The following is a 27145-nucleotide window of genomic DNA, read 5'->3' as shown; positions in this document are numbered from 1 at the left end:
TATGAGGGAAAAATAAACACATAGCTATACATGGCTGAGAATCTTGTAATTTTAGATTTGACCAAGTTAAATTTTCTGATGTAGAAAATATGAAAAATAATAGACTTGTACAAAGTGCTAACTGTGTAAATTAACCATGGCTGATTATGTACTAAAAATAACTGTCAAAATAATTAACTTTCCTTCTAGATGTAATGGAAATTTAGTTGTTTTAAATTTCAAATCTAAATTTCATGAAATGCATATACACAGTGTGTGCATGTACAAGTAAACATTTTAGTCATATAAATTTTGTTAAAACTGATAAAATAAATCAAGTTTCATTTCAATATACCATTATAACTATTAAAATTGTTTATTTTTGTTTTGTAGTTATGTCACTGGTTTGAAGATTCAGAGTCACCTATTCTAGAGGATGTTGAACCACAATTTAAAAGGAAAGCAGTATTTCCTAAAAGAATTGAAACAGCAGTAAGAGGGAGCAATAAACATGTAGCTATACATGGCTGGGAATCTTGTAATTCTGGATTTGACCAAGTTAACTTTTCTGATGTAGAAAATATAAAAGATAATAGACTTTTACAAAGGAGTTTCACATCAAGAAATAAGAGTAAAAGTTTGCAGGAGCAAGAACGTTTTCCTATGCTCAGACATGATCTTCCATCACAGAATGTTCGACCAATACATGAAACACAGGTACTTGATAAGTACGGTGATAGCAAAATCATTCTTAATACTAATTTGTTTCTGGAATCCCAGTCAGTGTGTAGTCTTGATGAAAAAGATGATGATCATAATATCTCACTAGTATCATACACCCAGCCAAAATCTTTTGAAAAATATATTGTTGCACAAGAATGGAAGAGCATTTATCAAGATTCATCAGAAATATCAAGTATTTCTGGGATGTGTTTGCAAGGGCCTGATACAAATAAATGTAGGTCAAGAAGTTGTGCTGATGTTTTATCTCTAAACATTCCTGAAGTTAGATTCAAAAGCCTACATCTATGAATAGTTTGCAAAAAACACCTGTGAAATCAATCTCGGTTATTAGCTCTCAAACAAAACCTGTAAGACCAATATCTGATGATTGTTCAGAATCTATACCTGTTCTGTCATTCTGTGAGAGTGTTCTGCAAACAAATACAATGAAAGATAAATGTACATGTTACTATCAAAACAACCTGGGTAACCTGGTCCCTCTCCATGATGCTCAGGCTATACCCATTAATTCAACTTGTGTCAATCACTGCAAAAGGAATGAAGATTGTACTGAATTATCAATACCTACCAGCTCTCTAAATGTAAACAGGAAATTAATCTGTTGTGTAGATAAAAATAAAGCTGGTTTTGAAGAACTTAAACCTTATACATGTGTATCTTATTTTGAGAACTCTACAAACAGAGGTGGCAGTGATAGTTTTCATTTGTCAAATTTCCATTGTGACAGCATAAAAGAATTGACTGCTAAATTTGTAAATAAAGATAATTCTGTGATGCTGTATGTGCCATCATTGTTTAACTGTTCACTAAGTTTTTTAACTCAGAAGTTGCCAGATAAGTTAACAAAAACAGTGCAGTTTAATGAATTTTCCAAATCACTTGTAACTAGTCCTCAACGAAATGTGTCTAAGAAACCAATTAGTAACTTTACTGAAAAGGAACATCTTTCTTTGATATCTGTATCTTCAATACCTAGTGCTAAGAAAGAAATATTTCAACAGAAGGTTATTAACACAGTGGAAGAAGATGAATTCAGTGATACTTCATCAGTTTCTCAAAATGTAACAGGTAAGTTAACTGCACAAATATTTTGAAATATGAGTGTATACACATGAAGAAAATGCTCATTACAGAATTGAGAGAAAAAATGCAATTGTTTAGAAATGATAATACACATGAAAATTATGTTCTTGGATTGTTGATGTTCAAAATAAATAAAAATTCAGGTGCTGTGACTGAGTAAGTGATTACTTAAATTACAAAAAGGGGCCCTGTTTACAAATGCTAAAATGTATGTTTAGATGTAGAGTTTATAATTCTTTTTCTATACATAACTTTAACTATTTGATTTAAATTACAAAATTTAATATTTTTCAATCACATTACAAAAACAAAGATATTAAGCTTTGAAATTCTTGAATTAACCCAGCTGAACTACTTATGATATTGTAGGTTTTGTGATTAGTTTTATTATTAAAGTTAAAAGCAGTGGGAAATTGCAAGTAAAAAACAAAACAAAATATATATATATATATACATTTATCAATGAAGCTACAGTAGAGGTCTAGCCAGAATCTTACCTTTACAACAACCTGGGTTGCTCCCATTTTGAATGACATTTTCTCAACATATACATCTCTAACAACATTTTATATAATTTGAAACATGCATTAATCATATGTTGGAAAAATGTTGAACATAAATACTCCATTTAGTGAGTTAAAACATTTCTCTCTTTTATTTAGGGACATCAGTATTGTTTGTCAAATACCAGGTATTTATTTTTGCATGTTTTGAAAAGTAATTTTATTTACAACAGTGAAAGAAGTATTCACCTAACACATTATGTAGGGCTACAACTGAAACTAGTCGTTTTTTATACATTTTATTATTGATGCTTTTAAGGTGATAATTTAACATTATATTGAACTTGTTTCAAAAGATAGTGAAGTTATGTTTGTTTTCATCAACAAAATCCATTACTTTTAGTGAAGTAACATTGTGGAAATTTGTAAGTAGAAACTGGCCAAATGTTAATAATTATATTATTTTCAAATTATTACAGGTTTGTATCATCTTGTATATTGGATACATTTTCATGTACAAATATATATGATAATCAAAATAACTTAATCCTAAATTATTGTGGCTGGGAGATTTTCTCTACCTTTTTCATATGTTTGCCACAAACTTGTGTGTTAATTCTAAGTATATAAACTGTTCTAACACTAAAATATTTTAAGAATCAATATTTTTTTCATTTTCTCAAACTTATTTGGTGTAATATTAATGAAAACAAAAGTTAATATTTTAATTTCTGCTCGGTTGTGGGGGGAAGAGTTTTACCTTTTAAATAAAACAACATACTTATCAATTTTTTGTGGGATTTTTCTAACCATTTCAAAGTATAAGCATTTTTACTAAGAACCTATCAACACTTGAAATATATCTTTTATTTCTTGATTTTCAACTGTTATCCTTAGTTTTCATACAAAACTTGGTTTGAAATTTTACTGTGATGCTGCATCAAGTGATTTAATTATTTACAAAAGAAATTTGCTTCTAATATGGGACATTACTTTTGCTAACATAAATAGCCATTTTGGTTCATGTCTTGAGCTCCTGTGTACCTGACAGTCAAATGATTCGACTGTATCTCATGTAAATCATCATGAAACTGCCCTCCACCAGTAGAGGTGTTGTGCACTCTCTTGACACATGATTCTCTCTGATTCTAACTGTCACTTCTCATCTGGCAACACCTGTGTGAAAACATTTTTTCTTGTGCCTTTTAGTTGTGTTTTTGTAGTTCAATGTAGTGCATTTTTTAATTATTCATTCCAAAGTGGATTCATTTTTCTTTTTTTTCTTTTAAAAGTTAAAAAAAAATTGATAACTTATTTTCCTAGTTTTTTGTTGTTCTTTTTTTTTCATCAAATGGTTGTGTTTAATTATTCATTGTTACACAATGAATTGTGATGTAAGGTTACCTCTTTGGAGATCATATCTTCTACTAGGACACTCACATAAGTTACAGGTGGGAAGAACTCATCTATAGGCTTATGTATTGGCTCTCTTCCACCATGAGATTGATTGCTATATAAGCCAGTCTCCTCCTGATATTGCTCCTATTTCTCCCGAGCATGCCAGACATGTTTAAATTGACCAGGTTTTGACAGTCTTTTCTCTCCATCTGATTTACGGCATCTTTCTATGCCTCTATTGTAGAATCAGCTAGGCTTGTTACTGCTTTTTTTAGACATTTTTTAATCAGGTATTTACTGTTTTATCTACTTTTTCAATTTTATATGATCCCCTTCCTTTTTTGTTACATAATATCCATTCTTTTTAGTACTTGCTTTTTCCTTGGTGGTTCTAACATGCCTTGTCCTCTGCAGGCTTCAAATCAGTTTAGTTTGTTCTACCATTAGGCTGAGTGTTCGTTTATAGATTTTCAACAGTTGGAATCAATTTTGTGGGGGTGGACCCTTATCATTCCATTCTTATATCATACACCCAATTTTCCTGCCTACATCTTATCCTGCCTACTTGTTTACCATCCACCTCCTTTCTGAGGTTGTTCACTGAAATCCTGAGGGATATTCTCTCCTTAATTACATCCATGTTGGTATGTTTGTCTTCTGTGGGCTTTTCCTTGCATATATGGTTTTTCTGTTGTTGGAATCACTTGGGGAGAGATACTGTTTTGTCTCAGGTTTTCGTTTACTGACATCTTATCTCTGGGACTCGTATGTGGCTCGTTTTCTGTAGTAGTATGTTTTCAGGGAATATTCCTGAGACTTTGAAATCCTGTGTGGAATTGGTGAGACAACAAACAACCCTTTCTTTAGTGAATTGTTTGTTTTATTCAGAGTCTAGATAAACCCCTGTTACTATTTCTTATCCCACCCCTTACCTGTTCTTACCTTCAGGGATTCATCCTATCTTTGTATTATTCAATGCAGAAGGATGCATTGGTAACAGTGTCAGTGAAACTGATGATAATACTAAAATAATTCACTTTTTTTTTTGCTCCTCTGTTATATTGTGTACACATATCCTTTCTGTTGCATCAGGAACCTACTACCACTTTTATGTCCAAACAGTACAAGATCTCTCTCCTTGGATGCCATCAAACCTCTTGCTCATCCTTCTCCACAATTTTATTCCAGTTTGTTTGTGATGCTCAAGAAAACTATGCACTAATGGCATGTGATTGATTTGTTTCATCTTAATCAGTTTTTGATTCTATCTTAATTTACCATGGAGTCCTTTCTCATCCTTAGGTGGGCTTTTTCCCACAGGTTTGTGGATGATCAAAGTAGAAGTTGCAAATGCAAACTTGCATGTTTCAGTATCTCTTCTGTCAAGGAGCTGTCTTCCATTTAGTCATCATGTGATAGTTTCTTAATTTTGCACCCTGCCCTTCAAGTTTGCTTTGGTCCTGTGTGTCTTTTTCTTTTCTTTTTTCAAGTGGTCAGGACTTTTTTTTAATATTTGCATACTCTGAGGTTGCTCTTACATCATTATATGGACAACTAGCTTCTGTTAGCTTGTTTCAGATGGGAGTCCACCCATCACATTCATCTACTTCTCCCAAAGGTAGCTCATGTTGGTTGGTTAATCAAATTAAAGAAGTCATTCTTTATATCTATCCAATATTTTGTCCATTTGTGTATCTTTTTAAACACTCAACTCATTTGGGTTCAACCTTTTCTTTGATGTCATTTATTGGAGCTTTCATTTTAACCCCAAATAACAAAGTGGTAAGTATGCAGACTTACAACACTAGAAATCAGATTTCAATATCTTTGTTAAACAGAACACAGATAGCACTTTGTGCAGCTTTGTGTTTAATAAAAAAAACAAACAAAAAAGGCCCTGTCACTTCTGTAGATGTGATCTTCTACGTAAGCCTTTATCCTCTTGGGTTGAGCACATGTGAGTTCTCTTGAGTGGACTATGCACAGCCAGTGGAATCTTGTGCAGAATCCATTAAAGGCTCTGTTTTTCCTCCTCCTTTTCTTGTTGATGAACTGCACTGGATACATCAATGGGTCTTCCACTTCTTGCTTCTTATCTGGATTTGTATATCTTCATGGATGCTTCCTACAAGGCTGGAGATATAGGTCACTTATCAGAAAGCTTTAGGTTGGTTGTCTATGGCCCAAAGATCTTATTGTATCAACATCATGGAGCTCCTGGCCATATGTTATGCTTTGGATAATTTTCTTCATCTTGCCAGAAATCATCTGGTTATGATCCATTCTGACATTTTCTACAGTGGTGACTTATGTCAATCACCAGTATGGCACCCGTTCTTACTTGCTTTCTGGTTGAATTTTGGATATATTTTTTTTTTGAATGGGGGTTATGTACTTGGTCTTCATCTCCTTATGTACCATGTTTCAGGTGCAACCATCCTTGTTGCAAATAGATTTTTCTATCTATTGACCATCTTGTTTTACAGCTTCAGTTGGGTACTCTTCACCTTGATGAGTTTGCCACATCTTTCAGTACCAAGTTACTTATGCCTTGGTCTTCAGTTTCTCATCTTCTTGCTTTGGTTGTTGATGCATTTAATCATGATTGGACCAACAAATACCTATATATTTATTATTGCATCTATATTCCTCCCAGTGTAATTTTGATCATCCACACCACTCTGCATTAAGTCCTTCTGATAGCTCCTTACTTGCCATCACAACTATCATTTCCATGGCTATTTCAGTTACAATTTATCCCTCTTCCTCTAACTTCATCCCTTCTATGTCAGTCTTAGTCATCAGTGTTTTATCCAACCCATCATGTTCAGATCTGGTTTTTATCCAGTCCCTGGCAAGGTGTTCTAGTTTGTTGAGGTGGGTCACTTCTGTTTTAGCTTGTTCCAGTTTCCATTTTTCTAGGGATTTTTATCAATCTAAATAGAATGTTTTTCCACAATTGGTCCTGGATTCAGGGGTTTTCTTTTTTTGACTCACTGTTCCTCATCATAAAGATTTATTCATTTGGTTGTATGATCAAGAGACTTCTGTCTTCTTGATTGCAGGTTATCAGATTGCCAAATCTCACACTTTTTACCAGGTGCCATAAATATTTTACCTTTCCTACCTTTACCCTGTTATTGTGTTCCTTTCAGATTCACACTCCTCAGTATGCAATCCTTCTGGATTGGAATGTGAATGTGCTTTTCCATTGCCTAAATTTATCTCTATTTGAATCTCTGCCGTCATACTTAATTTTTTACATATCTTTTAAGACTCATTTTCTTCTCCTGTTAACCTATATCATTCCACATGTATTCTCCTTTATTTGGATTAAGCTTTCCATCACAAACTTTCAGCAGCTCATGAGGGTTATTCCTCCATTTTGTCAATTTTTCCTTTCTTTCACTTCCCATCCTTGGTTGGATCGAGATAGGCTACTATGTCTTTGTATGTGCTCTTCATTTTTATGTTGTTTATACTGCTTCCTTCCATGGTGTTTGTTCCTGCCCATTAATTCCTTGGCAGATATCCTCTATTATGACCTTTTACCTTCTAATGTGACTTTGGCTTTTCATTTGATTTCCTTATTCTTTCTTGTAGTCTCCTTCTTGTAATTTGTTCCAGATGGTTTCTCCAGACTGTACCAACTTATGGACATAAGTAAAGTTGTGTTTAAATCCTTCTGATCCTAGATGAATAAACTGGGACTGGTCTGCTTTTCAAAACAGGATTTTTGTAATCACCCATTACAAAGTGTTAAGGTGTTTCATTTCTCTGAATTCTCCATCTCATTCCCCCCTTCTTCTAGTGGAGTACAAGAGTACTTGCAATTTGCCAGTTCATAACCACTAGTATGGTGGATCATGGAGGCTTCTCCTTGGGTTTGACTGCCTCCCCTTATTAGAGAGTAAAGTGGTGGCATAGATGGTGTGTACTGTACTTGTACTGCTTACTGAATGTAAAAATTGTTTATGCTGCCTGTTTTTTGACTGGATAAATTAATTGGATATAATTCTCCCTTGGACTGGCTTTCTCCATCCTACTACTACATCAAAGTCAGTTTCCGGGTAGCTTGACGTTTGACTAGCACAAGACCAGCAAAAATAAGTCTTCACACGTGGGTTTTAGGAGCTATTCTGCTACAGTACCAAAAATTTCCATTAATGCTTGGTTTTGGGCTGGAGTTATATATTTTGATAGAATATTAAGTAGTAGTTTGTTCAGAATCAAAACAAAGTTTGTTGTGAATGACTCAAGCTTTAGAGCTTTTTTTTTTTTTTTTTTGGACAATAGTTTTTTACCTGAACTAAGTGGTAGCTACATTACTATTAAATCTTACATAATACTTTATTTGCAACTTTCACTCAGTTATTACCTGCTATCAACTATTTGAATGAATATGGAAACTTGCTGAGTAGCTAATATTGTTTGTAGTTAGAATACTGTGAACTAACTTTTTTTTGAGGTTTTAATACTGATGATGGAATTTGAAGAGTTATTGAAATATTCATGAATATAGATGTTTTTAGTGTTACTGTGTTTGTAATATTTCTCATAAAATTTTGTTTTCCATCTCATGACAGAAGGTGCAAAAACAAAGTTTTGCTCAAGAGAAAGTGGTTTACTCTTGGTAAATGGCAATTATTACCTGAATATAAGTACAGGTACTCTTACTTATTAGAAGTTGAATCCTTGCTAAAAAGTTTGTTCCCAAAGGAATATCCCAGGAGACTGACTTTGCATGTACTTGTTGGCAGTCTATGTGCCATGAATTTTGTATAAATCTCCAATAGGATTAGCTGAAATACAGTTCACATATATATTGGTTTTCCAGCATGTGTTACTGCAGATATGGTGTATTGATTGTGAAACTGTAACTACTACTACTATTAATACTACAACAGAATCAGTGACACACATTAGAGGTGAGGTTCCACCTCCAGTAATACATCATCTATTCAGGAATTGATTCATTATCAGGTAATTGAAAGTAGCATTCCTGGTTAACCAATGATTAAATTCCACTTATTGCCCAGCTCTATAAGCAACTCTCCACTCTTCAAACAGCCCAACTACAAATAAATGAAGAGGGTTTCATGTTACATCTCTTGACTTCAGTTATGGCAAGAAAACCCACTTGCAGAGAAAAATATGTATGTAAAAACAGCTGGTTTGGGTTGAGAAAATTTTTATGTAGAGGAGCGGATAACGTTTCGACCTTCTTCAGTCATCGTCAGGTTCACAAAGAAGGAAAGAGTGTGTTTACAGACTTACAGTGCTAAAATACATAGTTTGATTCAATGCTGCTTTGCTTTAAAACAAACAAAATTAGTTATTCCTGATTATCTCCTTTATGTTTTAGTAAGCAAATTTAGATTTGACCTTTGTTATTATTTTCCTATTTTTAAGAATGTTTGTATACTGAGTTTAAAATTCTCTGTAAACTACAACCTATAATTTCATTTTCTTTTAATTTAAATGCAGCAGAACATCAAACTAGTTGTTCAAAAATTACTATTCCAGAATTGTTTCCCTACTTATACTCTTGCAACTGTAATCTTATTAGTGGTTAACAATAAATCTGAAATGATGTCACAGTTAGATTGAGTTTTGATCAATTGATATGGTAAACCATCCCAAATCACTGTAAAAAATCTCTCTCCTTTTATATTTGGTTAATGCAATCCCAGTCAATGTTTTTGTCTGGTTTTATATTTAAAAAAAAAGATATTAGGAATCCACTAGATCAGTGAACTTCCTATCTAAAGGTTTTACAGATAATAGTCACAGTTTCTACAACATAGTGTTAAAATCATATATTTTGTTGCACAGCTGGCTTTTTATTTTGTAAAAATAATGCAAAGATCAGTTATATAACATTGACTATACTGTTCAAATCTGACAGGCAACATTCACTGATAGGTCTAACTCACAAAGCTTAGCAGTTGCATAATTACTTGTTAAAGTTCCTATAGTATCTTTGAGCAGTTCTAAACTATCTGACTAGCACACTTTATAATTTAGTAGTTGCTTGATTAATCAATTAATAACAATTGAACAGATTTACCAACTAATTAACTCATTGAATAATTGACTAACAAAGAGATTAAATTGCTCACTGAATTAACTTGTGAATAGTCATCTAGTTTAAATAATGTTATATTTTTACTCCATTTTAGAAAATTCAAAACATTGCAAGTTTATCACACCATGTCTAATTCTAAAATTCATGCCAAAACTTACATAAACAATACAAAATGTCCAAATTTTAAAATTATTAAAAGCATAGCATGTAACACTTCTGCTTCTGGAATGATTTGAACAGTGCTGATACTTAAGTAAAACACTGCATTAATTCCATGATTACTACTAATGTTATTATTTGAAATTAACTAAAATGAATCTTCAAAACTAGACATTAAAATTACTAAATCATTTATTAACTATGCTAAATGAAGTACAGTCAAGATTCTGATTAACAAAAAATCTTTCTTGCTATTGTATGTGCTATTTGTAAACTGTTCAGTCAATTTTTTTTTCTTGGTGATTCTCTTCTACATGACTTATGATGTAAAGATGGGATAACCTCTAGTTCCCATATTGGTGCTTACTGTCTTGTCAATGGGGAGATCTTTGTCCATAAATCCACTTTTGGGCTGTATTTCTTTTGATACTCTACATGTGGTTTTGATAGAACTTCTGACTCTCCAGTGAAGTCCACTGGTTTTGAGCAGTTGGCTGTTGTCTCATTAACATAATCGAAGATCAATCACAACAAAGGACTTTTGGCTTGGACCTGTATTTTTCTGGATTCTGCTCTTTTTCTTTTTTTTTTTATATTGTATTCATTACCCTGTGTGTGAATTAGTCAAACCTCTGGTAGTGTAATTGTCATAAAGTTAAATGTACTGGGCCTCGTTTTTTTCACTAAGTTAGTTCAATAAAAAAATTCTTGGAGCTTTCAAATATACATTTGATAATACAAAAAATACATGAGGCAATATAACAGAATATTTTTAAACAACAATAGTTTAACTGTCTTCCTAACAAACTGATAAACTGGGTAGAAGATTCCAATACATTTACCTCCTTTTACACTAAAGCTATTATTTGATTGCCAGGGTTCCTTCCTTCACCCATCTAAGCATTTGTTTTATCATTTTCTCACTTTCTCCAGTCTTTTATTCACCATTTATTTTGTCCTTATTAATATTTGTCTTTTATGTTGTATATAAGCATCTCATTCAGATAATGTTATAACTTCTGTCAACAATGTTCACTAATAATATCTCTGTGCTATGACTGTTAGAAGATATTTCAGGTGCTCTTTATGTTACCTAGTTGATTTTTGTAAAAACAAAAAAATCTATCATTTGTCAAACTGATGTATGGCATGAATTCTCAAATTGTTATTTCTAGCAGAGAGGCAAATCAGGTTTCTTCTGCACAACCTCTAACATCTAGTATTGTTCAATAACTGGATGTAGAGGAGAGTCACTCTCAGTTGAGGCTGTCAGTAGACTCATAGTAAGATAGAGACCTATATTCAGTTCAGTAGTGTTCCACTGGAGGTGCTCTGAGGTTGCAATTGGTGACAATCCTGGGGGAGAATGTGGACTTATTTATTCTGTTGGCTTCTAAGGAGTCCATTTTGGGATAAGCTGTCTCAGGCTCTTTTTTTCCTTCAGTTGGTTCCATTAAGTGTGTTACATTTTGGATTTTTCCCAGTTGCTTTTGAGCCTGCACATTACTTTATTGCTAAAAATGATGAGAATGCTTAGTTCCCTTCATTTACTGATATAGTGTTTCATGCAGAGAGATACGCTGCTCAGTTATGTGAAGGGACATCTCTGCTGTATTTAGCATGGTTGTTGGAACTAAGTGATTAGCTGATGATTGCCAGATGGAAGAATATTCCAACTCTCAAAGAATACATTTGCTTTTAGAAATTAAGGTCTTTATAGTTAACCTGACTAGATCATTGCCACCCTGTACTCTAGAGACTTACAACTCTAAAGTCCAGTATATTGTTTTCTTAAAACTAAACTCTGTTAGAAGACTCTCAGGATCACCAAATTCATTGACGATGAGCTGAATCCATTGTTAGCATGCATATTGGTTCAGTTGGCTTCTGTATTCATCTTTGTTGTAATAGGTGTTTTGATCTTTATAGGCTCTTCCAGGAGTTCATAATTCTACCCATATTGGAGTGTTTCTACCACTGACATCAGCATCTCAGTCCACTGGTACACAGAATTGATTCTGTCCATATCCAAGGGTTCTGCTACTCAGTCTGAATGCTGCCAGTGGTATTAATGATAATTGTATGTTTTCAGGGTCTGTGAGAGCTTAGTTCTGAAAATGTTTCTTAATCATGGATTTATAGGCTCTAAAGGCCCTTGAGTCAAGATTAATTATTCAGTTCATTTCTTCAACACCATTATCACTCAACATGTAGGGTTTCCTTCTACCACGGATCCTTAGATTTTGGGACTTGGTTATAAAGCTGTTAGAGTTTGTTTGATCTGGAGAATAGAGGTATTCATGCAAATTATTCTGAGGTTTTATGGTGTGTTAGGTCCAAGAAATATGGAGATTAATGTCTATTAATCAATTTTTCTATATCAGTATCTAGATTCTTCAGTGTTCTCAAATTACTCATTCCTCACTCTGAGTTGACATTTTGTACTAGAATGGTGGATGTCCAAGTTCAGTATATTTGGCTCCTACCTACATATTCCATAGTGGTGATATCTGACCACTTTTGCTGTTTTTTGTGCACTGTGGTCAGGTACTGCACTTCAGGGTTTTTACCTTCTTAATAGCACTGGTACCAAATGGGTTTTTCCAACTCATTAGAGCATTTTCTCACCACCTACATTCTGTAGTTCATTTCATGAAGGACTAGCTGCTGCTGGCACCACCTCACCAATTGTCTGAATGTCACACCTGGATTCAACTTTCAGCCAACTCTCACTTGGTTTCATGCTGTAGAACAGGAAGTCTGATCTCACCTCTCATTTTCCAATTGAATGGATGGTTCTTTTTTCTTTTTGGAATATGGGCATCTCTTAAATCCCTCATGCACAAAAGATCCTTTTACACATTACACATAAATTCACTGGATTCCCCAATTTCCTTATCAAGGACTGTTTTTTGAATCACAAAAAGTTGTTATATGAAAATAATACCAAGGTATGGTTTCCTCTATGGCCACTTCATATAGAGTTCCTCCTCTTCACAAATGCCTCATTTCAGGAATGTGGTGCACATAGTAATATTCAGTAATTCCAGGGTCTGTGCACAGAGGACAAGGCTTTCATACACTATGTTTTAGAACCTATTGCTCTTGAAAATGGTCAAGACTTATTAAGGGGAAAGTTGTCAGGTATCACTTCAACAGTTTCATGTTGGTGTCTTGCATTTCCCATCAAGAGGGCACTTGACACAGGGTGCGTTGTTTTTTAACATTGGACCTCCTTTCTTGGAACCACCTCTATCATGCAACCCTACAAGCTTTTCTTGTTTTACATGTTATGACTGCAGTAGCATATCAATTTTCTTGACCCAAACAGATTCTTTCAACAGAATAGAAGCTATATCACAAGATTTTCTGTTGGATTGACTCTCATTTTGAAACATTGATTATTCATGGGTTGGCTAGTTATTGGAACATCCAACTACTGGCATTTTGGTCTCCAATGCTTCACCCTGGGGCTTTGACAATGGATGCATTCTATCAGGATGAGATAGGATTACAAATCTAGGCCTTCCTTCCAATTCATATGTTACCCAAGTTTCTAAATGTGATTTGTTACAACCTATGATTGGGTCCTGTTAATTTCTCTGATCCATCTTTGTGTAGACAATCACAACATGACCTGGTACACCAGATTATCCAGAAGCTTAAGCTTCAGGCACGGAGGTTATGCTGTCCTCTTCATGGTATCTGAGTTTAATTTCTAAGGTTGCCATGTATCTAACTCAAGTCTTTGCTTAGTTCTGTGATGGATGTGTATCAGTAGAAATGACAAACATTTCAGCAGCGATGTAGTGAGAGAAGGTTGAACCCACTTTGATCAGAAGTGCTAACCACAACTATTTTTTGACCTGGCTCTTTTGTGAGGGGTTTGCATCTTCCACAATCACTTTATATAAATCAGCCTTATCAACTATTTGATACTAGAGGCAAAGATTCTTTGAATCATAAATATGAGTCATTATTATTTATGTATAGTTTCAAATTTAATAAGTAGTTAAAACCAATGTTTAATATTTATGGAATTTCAGAAACTCTGTTGAAGTCTCTTTTGCAGGGGTTCCCAACCGGTGGGTCGCGACCCCCCAGGGGGTCGCAAAGCCTTGGCAGGGGAGTCGCGTAGCCTTGTTAGAAGTAGCTTGGGATAACATTAATTTTATTTCATCAATTACATTTTCATGTCGCGAGTGCCAAAAGGTTGGGAACCCCTGCTCTAATGGCTTCCATTTAAAAAAAAAATACACTACATGTACAATGTTTTGACATTCTCTACAGAGCTTTAAAAAGTTGTTAAAGACAAGAAGATTTACATAATGAATTATTAATTAAATATGTGGCTGTTGAAAAAGGATTTGAGCCAAATATAGTAGCTAGATCATTTAAGAAATTTAACAAAGGTTTACTGTTAGTTTAAAAACTACATTAAGATCTGTTTATGAAAAAAACAAGAAACCTTAGGTTTATCTTGAATTCCATAATTAGATCAGTTGTATAAAGCTTTTAACAAGCAACACTACTTCTTTGCAATCTTTAAATCTATAAATAAGATTTAAAAAAGTGTTGGAGAGTACTATGGATAAAATTGGTTAGAAGATAGAATGTGAATGTGGAAGTATTTATATTGATCAGACTAAAGGTATTTAACATGAAGGTCACAAAGTAATTAAATAGAAAAGTTGGCTATTGCAGAGCATGTAAAAACAACACTGTACAAAATGTTTCTGTGGGAGGGACTGCAATTTTAGTTCAACCTTGTTGCATTACGGCTTTTCAAGAAAGAAATGTAGTACCATGTGACAGGAAAAAAAATGTATTTATTAGCACATCTTGCAGATAACTCCTTAAGATGATGTAGAGGATGTTGAAACAAAGTACAGGTAGGGTGTATTTCTAAATTGGAAGCCAATGATGGGTTCAGTTGAGTTTCTAAAACTGTAATTATGAATCATTGTTTTTATTATTTATTAAATTCTTTGATTACTTGAGCCTCCATTTACTCTCCAGCTTCCTCAAATAGATTTGGTTCTTTTGTACCCAGTGGCAACTCCTGTTACATAACTGCACTGAAATAACACCCATGGAATGTTTTGTAAAATAATAATTTCTTGGAGGTATTCTTCATTGTAAGATATTCTCTGTTTAATCATTTATGGAATTATATCTATATAGACTGAAAAGTTGTATTTATTATTTTAGGTTTTGTAACTTTCGTTTAAACTGAACAGAACAAAAGTGTAGTGTTTTAGTAACCATGGCAGTAAATAGCTAGTTTGAATATCCACCTAACCTAGAGTGGCAACAGGAAAGTATTATTTCACCTTGTTGATAGATGTATTTTTGTAAATGCTCTTTTCTTCTCTATGTCACCTAATGAAAGTGTTTGAAACATCTTAAAATTTTGATTATCAGTGAACAAATGAAATAATTTTGTCAGTAGGACTTATTGTCATATATCTTCTCATAATTTTGCCAGTAATTAAAAGTTTTATACAGTAGAAGTTTCATTATTTGGCATATTCATATCTGGAAGCCTCTTCTAATAAAACATTTCATTTTCAAATGTAAATATCCATTATAATATAGTAAGAATCCTGTGACTTATGTTATTTCCTATCAGCAAGCTTCAGTTGTTAGCTGCTTGAACTGTGACTGACATTTCAAATATTATACTCATGAATATTGTTGTATAGCTTAAGGTTTTTAACAATATTTATTATTGTTTGAAACTGTTAACATTATAGATGGTATAAGAATATAGTACTTTAGAACATTAACTAGTTATCAAAATTTTGTTTGGGCTATATTGAGGAAATGTTTTCATAATCAGAATTTTCACCTATTCAGAACTACCCATGTTCAGCTGTGGTGCCAAGTATAGCTTTTACTATAAATAAATGTCAATTATCCTGAGTTTATATAAATATTGAGCTAATCTTGTGCTCTCACTTTATAAGCTTATTTTAATAAAACTTTTCTAAGATTTTAGTAGTAAAGAATTGGTATCAAGTGTTTCTCCTGTTAATCTTCTTTTTCTCTGTTAAATTTTAGTCATTAAAACTTAGAAATTTGTTTTGTACATGCACTTTGATGCTTGTTTTTGTAGTGTCCATTATGACTTCTTCCATTCTTGTGACTTTTCTTGGCTAGTTTTCTGATGAGACTGAAAGACACTGTGATTTAGACATTATCAGTTTTTACTTAACAGTTTTTGTGTGTGTGTTTTTTTAGTCTCTTATTAGAAGCATACAAGTATTAGTCCATGTAGTTTAATGCTAACTGTTGATTCACAGTATAGTGTATGGTCTGCTACCAGCAGTTGAATGAGAGTGTGCCATGTACAAGTGTATGGCTTGCAAAATTTCAGTGCACATTTAGAACAGTCAGTCAATAGTTTAATAAAATAAAAAAAGCATCCTCTAATACATAGTAGAATGATGTATGAAGAATGTATTGTAACGTAGCTGTATGCATATTATCTTTTAGGTGATAATCAGTTAATAAATGGTAAAGAAGTTTGGCTGAGGTAAGTGTTCTTGTTGAAGATAATTTTAATTACACAATCTATATTTTATTTTTATTGACACTGACTCTCATTTCTTAGGTGCTGAAATAGTTTATTCTACTGAAGAATTGGATTGTCTCTCACATTCATCTGATGGTAGCCAACATGAGGTAGTCATAGATCAGTTTGAATCTCAATGTATTTCCTCATTAGACATAAAGGAAGGCAATGAAGTAAATGACAGTCCGAGTGTCCACAGTTTTGATTCCGAAGAAGAGGTTGGTCTGTCTTTTTGATCAGTATTAATTCTAAAAAGGATAAATAATTTCATTAGTTTATATGTAACTAATGTTTATAATGCAGAACTAAATTGTGCAGTATCTGTATTAGGATAAGTAGTATAAGTATACTTTTTGTAAAAATGTATTCACAAATTTCTAAGACTTAAAGACAGATTTAAGAAAACAACAAAGTTGTAATAGCATAAAATATGTCTTAAGTCACAGTGTAGAATTTTATACAGTAATATATTTTTATACATTTGAAATGTAGAACCCATTTGTTTCAACTCTTTCTATCTTTTATTTACAAAAACAAGATATTTCAGAAGAATCTTGCATTTGAAAATTAAATTTTTAAACATTATTAAATGCAATCATTAGTGTCATATGAAAAACTGAGAACAAAAACATGCTCACCATCCATTTTGAGTAAACTTTACTTAGGTGCAGCAGGTCCATAGCTCTCATACCAAAGCTTACAACCACATTTGCCATGTCTATTCATACTTCAGTAGCTGCACCCATAATGTTTTCTTCCCTCATGAAGTACAGATTGGTGTAGTAGACCTTGGTCATGCCATCCATTTTGACCTTGTAGTGCATTCTGTTGACCACTTTTTGTACAGCAAAAGATCCTTTCTACTACAGTATGATTTTGTATTGACTGTGGGTAGCAGAACTAAGACTTTATGTCAAATCTCAGACTGTCAACCCTTAGCTTTCTTTTCATATATGTACTTCATACTTCCTTCTATGTATTTAACTTCCCTAGTGGAACTGCTTTTGATATGCCTGATTCAATACTCTTTTCCAGTACTCTAATGTGTTAAAGCTTTCTTTTTTGTATTGTGATCAACTTTCACACTGTCCCAAAATTTCTATAGTGATGGATCTTTTTTCAGTGTTTCCTTCAGCTCCCATGAACATGCATTCAGGATGTCACTTTTTAAGACATTAAGAAGCTTGATATCTTGCTGGCTTTTCTTTCCTTGAGCTCTTGTAACTGTAGGTCAGATTCTTCATCCATTTTCTTTCTGTTTGATTCCTCTAAATTTTTACAACCTGGTGTATTTCAAGTCATTAAGTCGTAGATGGGTGTTTTCACACATATGGCCTTGAGGTCTATCACATAATATGAGATGTCCACCTTTATTCTTGATATGGGAAACTTTCTCACTGTCACCTCAATCAGCACACAAATATGTACCTTGTTTGTCATATGGTCATCAGATGCAAGACTGGTTCTCACTGCTAGCCTATTTCAGCCAGTGTCTCATAGGACATTCACTTTCTTGTCCTCAACATAGTCTTTGCCTTCTGGCATGTTGTGATATATTTGGTACCCTTCAGTGTTTGTCACAGTATTCCAATTACAGCTAACACTTTGATCCATTTCTTAACTTGAACTGATCATTAGCACTACAGTGATTAATCATGGAAATAGTGAACCTGACAAGTAACCATTGTGTTTCTTCTGGCAGCAACATCCATAATGGCACTCATTTTTTTCTTGTTTCTTGCCAGTGCCATCTTTGTAGATAGCTCTCACAGCTTTATTGTGAGATATCTGCTGTTGCTTGTTAGTGACGCACTTGGACTCATTTGCAGTGTGCCTCATTTATAACAAATATAGCATCTCTTCTCCATTTTGCCTGCTAATCTCCTGCCGCCTTTGGTCAGCCACCACAGGTTTCAACTTTAACTGGTTATTCTTAGACTTACCAGTTATTTTCCCTTTATGGGTTTTCAAATACTGTTCTGCCAGCTTGATCATCTCATTTATATCTTTTGGTGCTTACTCCTTTAGGAACAGTGACATGTAAGTTTCTTCTTCAGTTAGTGTAGAACTTTTGATAATTATCTCCTTTTTGTCAAAATTCACTCAGACTGGTTCAGTTACTTTAGAACACCTTTTGACAGGACAAATTATTTTCCTTGTATCTGTTACAATATAGCTGTGTAATACACAAAAGAAATTAAATGTTAAGGCTAATCACTCATACAATGGCTAACTTCAGGTTTTCTTTCACTAACAAACTTCTGTCTTCCTTGATGTTCTGTATCTGCACATATTTATAACATGCAACAGAAAAATCTAGAGTTACCTATCCCTACTGTAGCAAGAATACTACACATAACTAGAAAAACTTAGAAGCTTCAAGTAAGATGGCATCAGCAATGTTACTAAAACCTAATATAATAATCAAGTGTATAGTTATCGTATGGCTTGTACAGAGTTGTATAATACACTTCTCATAACTATTACTTTTAAAATAATTTTCTTTTATCATTATTGTTACAAAAAATTAAATAATTCTTAAATATCTAGAGGTTATGGCTCATATGTTATAATGAGAATGTGATATCTCTTGTATAAGTAAGTGTAAACAAGTTAGACCTGCTGACAACAGGAGGTTATGGGATTTCAGGTTTTAATGTGCATTACCCTTTGAGTTGTAAGAGAAAGGCTGTGAAAAGAGAGAGACAAAGCAATGCACAAACTTGTACATTAAACACAGTTAATCACAATTAAAAATACAATGAATCAGCATTTCCCAAACTTTTGCCATCCTCACTCCCTTTAGTAAATATGATTTTTGCACTGCTACTCATCTTTCTTTTTTTTTAAATCAGTGAAAGACAGTTAAATGACAATATATGACACATGGAGATACTTTTTTTGTTGTTGTTGTAATTAATTATTTTCATTACCAAATTGTTTTAAAGAGTTTAATTTTGTATTAGTGCACTGTTGTCTCTACCTTAATTGGTCGTATCCACTGCAAGTACATGTCCTACTCTTATGGAAATGTTGCACTGAACAATACAATATAGAATATTTCAATATAAAGGCAAGTGATCATGCTCTGTGTGTTTTAAAAGAATACATAGGACTAACTACATTCTCAGTAAAGGCGTTAGCAGAAAAACAATTATTACTTCACTTATACTGCTTTATGAATTAACTTAAGCAAAATATTGAAACTTAATAAAGTACACTCAAAACTGCCAACTTCAAATTATTATTGATTTCACTAAACTCACTTTATTTCAAGGCTCATAGTTTCTCAACAATGGAAGACTATTGCCTTCCTGGCAATACAGGTTAAACCTTATCTTCACTTATTGTGATTTACAGTTAAATGTATTGACACATGCTTGTCTAAAACTGGAAATGTATGTAAAATCTTTTTTTGAAAAAAAACACAGCTAATAAAGTCCATGTTTGCTAATGCAATAGCAACTTTTGCTCAACAGTCATGATTTAATTAATAATAATTGTATGAATAGGATGAATTTACAGAGTTTCAACAGTTTATCTACATAGATGCTTCCTAATATTTTGGGGGTATGTTTACAATGGATAAAAAAAAATTAAACATCATGCTGCAGATTTCCAGGCATCTACCACAGACAGATATTTTCAAATTCTTTAGCTAATTAAACAAGGTAAGGATATTCTAAATTGTTAAAAGTAATGATTTTGCTTGAATGTTTGAGGATTGTGCTTTGTTGTTTACTGATAGCTTTGCCAGTGTGTTACATCAGTCACTTTTACGCTTTTCTAACTTTTTACCTATTACATCTAAGTATAAATTACAAATAAATTAATCTATGTTGTAGCAAAACTCATTGTACAAAAGTTATTAATTATCCTTAGAAAAATAAAATACGGTCTGTTTTGGTAGAATGAAGAAAGTTTTTGGAGTGAAATTCCTTTATTTTTAATTAATAATTAACTAAATTGTTGTAAATAAATTATTCATTCTTGTGTACTGTTTTTTCTGTTGTTTATACAAGTTTTCTTTTGTGTTTTTTTTATGCATAGTAATGGCTCACAACTCATTAAAGTATTCTAATAGCATTCTATTTTCACAGTGAGACCAAATGACTAATACCAGGATTTTTGTTATATAGCTATATTACATGGCTGTATATAAATTAGTGATTCACTCTATGATAAAAAAAATAAAAGTCGATCAAATGTTTTGTCAGTAGCCAATAATTATTCAGCATTGGACTGTTGTCTTGTTGTCTGGTAGTTAATATTAAAAAAAAAAAAAAAATGAAATAAAGACTGAAATGCCATACACTCAAGAATATAAATAATAAATTGGATTTTGCTTGAAATTCTTAAATTCTCTGCATTATAATGATTTTTAAATGTTTAATTATTAGATGAATAGTGATTAAAGTCTCTGCAAGAACTAATATTGTATGGTTGAAGTTGCTAAAGTTATATTGTTAAATTAAAAGTTTTGAAGTTATGTCAAATATTTATATATTTTTGTTTATAGTTTGAAGATTAGATGTGTTTTTATGGCATTTTTTAATTGTGAGACTATTTTGTTTTACTTGTGAGAGCTCAGGTAAGTATCTTTTTGTTTTTAATCTTAGTATTAATGTTTTAATGTTTTGATTATTCCTAGTGTTGAATAACAAATTTGTTACAGCAGACATGTCATACTAAAGTTATGTGACCATGTATTTTCATATATTAATATGTTACTTTTAAGTAATTAACTTGTATTTTATTATTGTGAATTATTATGTTAAGATAGTTATTTTAAATGTAAGAAATGATAAAAGGCTATTAATTGTGAGAATTGGTTAAAATATTAAAATCAGTGATTGTTTCACCAGAACTGATGGGTCATAGATTATAATCCCTTAAGTGTGATTGTGTTTATTATTCATTATGTTGAAATAAAACAACTGTGAAGTTGTATTTTGAAATTATTTCTATCTATACATATTTCTCTGCAAATGATACATTCATAGCTAAGAAATGCGTGAAAACTTCATGGCTGTCTTATCAAAATCGGCTTTTTTTTCTGTATGGTATGATTTCAAGTAATAAGTTCTTCCCAGTTTTGTTTCAAACATACTGAATTCCAAGAATTGTTTCAGTAGTTTATTTTTTTAACTAAATCTCAGCCTGATGGGATTTGTTGATCATTAACAAATGGTAGTACATATCTTAATTATTATTTATTTACTTCATAAACCTCTGGTTTTTTTGTGATAAGATGAAGAAATGGGGATATAAAAAACATATCTCTGACAACTAATATTGTAGTCATTTATGGAAAATAATAATTGAATTGAAATGTTGTGATCAATCTTTAGTTATTCTGACTAATCATCACACCACTGATTACTGTCATCTATTTTAATGCACTTGTTATTTTATAGTTTTTATGTTATAAAGGTACTGGACCACCCCAAATTATTCTTCTGACATTTATTAAGCTCTTTGTATTTTGAAAAACAAACAAACATAAATCCATAATTATCTTCTGTAATTTTGTAGAAGATTGTAGGTTATCTTTTTTTCTCACTCTCTCTCTCTTGCCTCTACTTGGTCTAGCTGGAAATGTGGAACATTTCTGATGCAGAATGCATACAACACTCAAGTTCTTGATTTTTCTCAAATTGTTCTGTTATGACTCTAGATTGACTTGTGCAGTCCCTTGACTGGGGGTAATTTCAACAATCCAGTCATATAACTGGAGATATAGACCCTTCTTTTAATTTCTCATGATGATTCAGAAAGATATATGTACATGCAGATGAGTTGTATCACAAATGCTGGTATGGGTATAAACACTTTTACTGATAAGAAGAGAACAATGTTTCAACCTCCCTAGGTCATCTTTCTTAACCTGAAAATGACCTAGGAAGGTCAAAACATTGTTCTCTTCTTATCAGTAAAAGTGTTAATACTCATACCAGCCATTCTGAGATACATTTTTATTTCAAGTGGGTTTCTCATCATCAGGAATACAGCTAAGTTGTTCTCTTTCCTGTTCCTTTTTTATTATGCAAATATAAATTATTATTATTATGTTGCTTTAATAATGACTCTCCAAATTTCATGATCACTTGCTTGTGATTTCATAGCCTTTACAGAACTTTTATTTACAATTACTTCAAATCTTATGCCCTCTCAAACTCTTAAAACTTTTTTTTTACACCAGTTAACCCTTTTGTAACTGGCTTGGTATAATATACACAAGTTTGTCTACACATTTGCACATGTTAAGTATTTGCACTATAACATTTGATACAACATGTATTTTGTACACAAAAAATCAGATTTTTAATAAAATATCTTTACTAAAGATTTGTTTTTGAAAATGTCAAATCTGTTCTGTTACTAGTTTTAGTGCAAAATGATTTCATGTTATGATTAAAAAAAACTGTTCATCATCCCAAAAATCTCAAATATAATTTGCATAATCTCAAATACCTCCTAATTACATTTCAAATGTTTGTTTTCAGTAAGATTTTTTATTTTATTTTCCATACTCTAACTATATTGGGTTTGTCACTTGACCAACCTTGTAACCATCATGCTGAAATGACTACACATTATAACACGAAAATACAGATGTTAGTCTAAGTAGCTTAAGTCTTATGAAAATATATATTTGTGTGTGTGTATAAAAACCATGAATTTTTAAGCCATGAACAAAACATTAACATGAAACAAGGTACACTGCATGTTTTAAAAAAAAATCCTAAGGTAGAAGCTACAATGTGGGATTATAAAATGTATCCTAGGTTTTGGAGGTGACTGCAGAAGTAGGACCCACACTGGGAGAGCAGTCACCTTCCCACAACTGTCTGCAGGCAGTGAACGTTAATATAGATGTGGAACATTGTGGGCTTGAGCGCCCACATCTCCCTCTCCTAATTTCTAAAATTTCTAATCTTATGTGAAGCTAGCAAATTGGAGGTTAAGACTGAGAAACAGTGTATCCACACTGTGATGTGGGTCCTACTTCCTCAGTCACCTCCAAAACCTAGGATACATTTTATAATCTCATGCTGTAGCTTGTACCCTAAGATTATTTTTAAAATGTGTAGTGTATTTTGTTTCTTCGTAATGTGTTTTGTTTATGGCTTAATAATTCATGGTTATAATATAATTAATCAGAGGTTGGGATTTGCTGTTTTTAATGCAGTCCCTCCTCATGATTTTGTTTATTCATTTGGCTTCAAGTGGATGTAATTATTTAATTTCACTGAAACATATGTATTTTATTATATTGACCTTCCAATCATGCCTAGCTAACATTGCATAACTTGCATTGATGTAGTGCACATAAGTTCGTGTTGCATATCCAGTAATATAAAACTATCTTTGCTATGTTTTAGTGGAGTAGTATTTTGTAATATACAGTCCTCTTTCAATTATTATAAATTATATATGTATATAGAATATTACTGTTTAGAAATAAAATTGTTAAACTTATTTTTTTTAAATATTGAACAATAAATCTAGAAGTGAAGCAAATAATTATCTCTTCTTGGTGTGACCTTTGAACTTGGTTGCTGCTGGACATAGGTTGCTAAGCCTTTTAAAATTTTGTACATGGAGGGTATCAAACAAATTTTTTTAAAGTTTTGTGTATACAGTTGAATAACCAGAAAATCTTAAATAACTATACTGATGCCATAAAATTCTATTATAATTTATTTAGCTTAGTAACTAAGATATATTTAGATATTACAAAATATGAAACTGAGCATTCTAAAGACACAACCTGCCTCCTTGATATCTTGGTTTGAAAGAGTGAGGTAGCCGTTTCACAGGTTAAAATGGCTAAGAAAACTACCAGGGGGGACATTCTAAAACATTGATTGGTTATTCTCATGTTATATGTTGAAGTAAGTGTATATAAGGGAGAATTTGCAAAAATGAAAAGAGGTGAACAGGTCCACTGTGTTTGATTGAGTACATAAGCCATATCTCAGCAAAATAAAAAGATATGAGGTTCTTATTTTATATTCTAGCTTGTTAATATTAATAATTTGAGACCCTAATTTGTATGAAACAACAGATTTAGTATTTTGACATCACAAACATTTAATTTTAAACAACACTACATTCAACATACCATGTGACAAACTAAAATCTATATATGGGTGTGTTCTTTTAGTATTTACTTTTAAACTAAAAAATTAACTCGTACATAATATTAAAGTTTGAATTATAATCTACAGTTTGATTTCAAACTTAATGACATAAATACTATGACATGGTATTTGACCCATGACCAGTCACGAAGTGGTTAATTTCATCATATGTATCAGCAGATCATGAGTTTGGTCGTCAGTGATTGGAGATTATATACTGTGGATATTTTGTCAGTGCTTGTGAGATAATATTTTTTCTGTACGTAAGCCAGTCATTTTCTTTCAGAGTATGGGCTGCTCAGGAAAGGAATGCAATTTTTTTTCATTATTTATCTGGCCCTGTCTTTGATAAATTTTAGCAAGATTTCTTGGTTTCACATCATCACAACTGAAAGTTCATTGGTTGCTGTTGCTTCATATTTGCTTTTTTATTTTATTCTTTTCTATTACTGGGGGTATCATGAGTAGATCAGTGTGACGATATACTGGTTCATTTATAACTGAATCTGATATCAGTGGAATTAATGACACTACAGATATCTGGGTTGATTGCAAAAATCACAACAACTCTGGAGCATCTAAATTTTATCAATAGTATTACAGCATCCTGATTTTTCTAATGTAACTAAGCGTATAGGTTGTATAATTCATTAGCTATCATTCTTATTGCAAAAATCTTAGAATTAGAGGTTAAAAAATCAGTGAGGAAAAACAAACTAAATAATATCAACTGAGAAATAATTTGTTTGTTGTAAACAGTCAGTAAAATACACCATTCCAGGTCAAGTAGAAGAGTCAGTATTGTTTGTAAATCATTATTTGTAATAGCCATTATCATAAATTGTAATATTGTTTGTATATCAAGATATATTTGCATTAAGAAACACAATTGTATATATCGATCTTGTTGGCAAATATCTTAAATTTAATACATATTGATATTTAATTAACTTCTAAATTAAAACTAAAATTTCAGGCTGTTTGAAATATTAATACATAACAATAAAATGGAGACTCATCTGAAAGAAATTATAATACACAATAGCTTTTAAAAAAAATGTATAATTATGGTAAAAAACCTTTAATTATTAAATTTGTCTTCTTTATTTCAGTTTATTTCTTCACCTCTTAGTCAGCATATCACTTCTCCTCTCTCACAGTCTTCATCTGGTGTTATTTCACTTCCACGAGGAAGTGACTGGCTTCAACATGTGTCATGGCAACAGAAAACTCCTGAGAAGAACAATGATCAAACCTTTCCTTACCCACCTGAGTCAGGGAAGAGAAAAAAAAAGAAGTTAAGGTTAATATAAGTAATTGTATTAAATTAAAGCAGTATTCATTTGTCAAAATTAATTACATCAGTTTTTTTTTAATATTGTTGTTGAAGTAAGTATATTTTCATAGTACCCAACTGGATAGAGGCTTGTGTATTTAACATGACCTTGTAGCCACTATGCAATCACAATGGTATGCATAATATAAGTCTGAAAGTAGTTAATGTACCTTAATGAAGATAGACAAGCTTTCATTTAATATTAGGAGTCACGTTTACTAAAATTTTGTTCATAATTGTAAGGAGTCAGACTGTTGATTCCTCTGAAGGCAGAGTGACTTTCACATTAAGATTAAAAATACTGTTCTTCATCTGAAAATTTATACATTTAATTTGCATAAACTCAAAAACCACATAAGTATGTATTAATATTTTTTTTGTGAAAAACTTTACATTTTATTAGTTATTATTCTATAGTATAATTCTGTATGGGATTGGTCTGTTTGATCGACCTTGTAAACACCATGAAAAATTAGAAAATAAAATCTAAATTATCCTCTTATTTTTCTGTAATGACTGTAAAGTGTAACAGGAAGTTATAATTGTTTATCCTAATGGAATCAAAGCTTATAATGGTATACATCTGTTTATACTTAATTTTATTGTTACATTGCCCTTTGAACCCTGTCTAACTAATAATCCCACAACACAAGTTGTAAATCACTTGGTGCATGTGCAGCTCATGTTACTGTATTAAATTTTGTAAAGCACAGGCTTCTAGCAATTATATCACATGAGGAATTTTGTTTATTATTATTATTTTACCTAATTTAACCTTATTTAATCTAATAAATCCAATACAGCATCTTTTCTCTCATTCAATGCTGCCCTTTATTCAAACATTTTTTTTGCTTCCTACTAGCCTTGAAACTTCCACCTATCCTATGTGGCTTTACTGCATCTTATGCAAATAAGTATGCAGCACTATCCATCAATAGGAATTAGACACTCTCCTGATACAGGCTACTCCATCTGTACTACTTGATCTAACCTTCACTTCTCATTTCGGCATTAGAGAATTTTGCATTTTTTTTTCACATTTGCAAAAAAAAAGTTGAGTGCAAAATAATAATTTGAAATAGTTCATGCTTTCAATTGCAACTTGAATTGGAGTCAACTGTATTGTTTTTC

General features: G+C 32.2%; 1 protein-coding gene across 1 annotated transcript in view; it reads left to right on the top strand.

Moving 5' to 3' along the window:
• LOC143257013 (uncharacterized) overlaps positions 1-27145 on the top strand; it is a 60740-nt gene that overhangs the window by 9465 nt on the left and 24130 nt on the right. Inside the window, exons 2-4 of the mRNA XM_076515063.1 lie at positions 373-1791; positions 16571-16749; positions 25791-25981. Coding sequence (XP_076371178.1) covers positions 1008-1791; positions 16571-16749; positions 25791-25981 — 1154 coding nt within the window. The 5' untranslated portion in view covers positions 373-1007. The remainder of the gene's footprint in view (positions 1-372; positions 1792-16570; positions 16750-25790; positions 25982-27145) is intronic.

The sequence above is a fragment of the Tachypleus tridentatus genome, chromosome 7 (assembly GCF_004210375.1).
Source record: "Tachypleus tridentatus isolate NWPU-2018 chromosome 7, ASM421037v1, whole genome shotgun sequence".
Classification (NCBI taxonomy): domain Eukaryota; kingdom Metazoa; phylum Arthropoda; class Merostomata; order Xiphosura; family Limulidae; genus Tachypleus; species Tachypleus tridentatus.
This window is presented reverse-complemented; position numbering and strand designations above follow the sequence as displayed.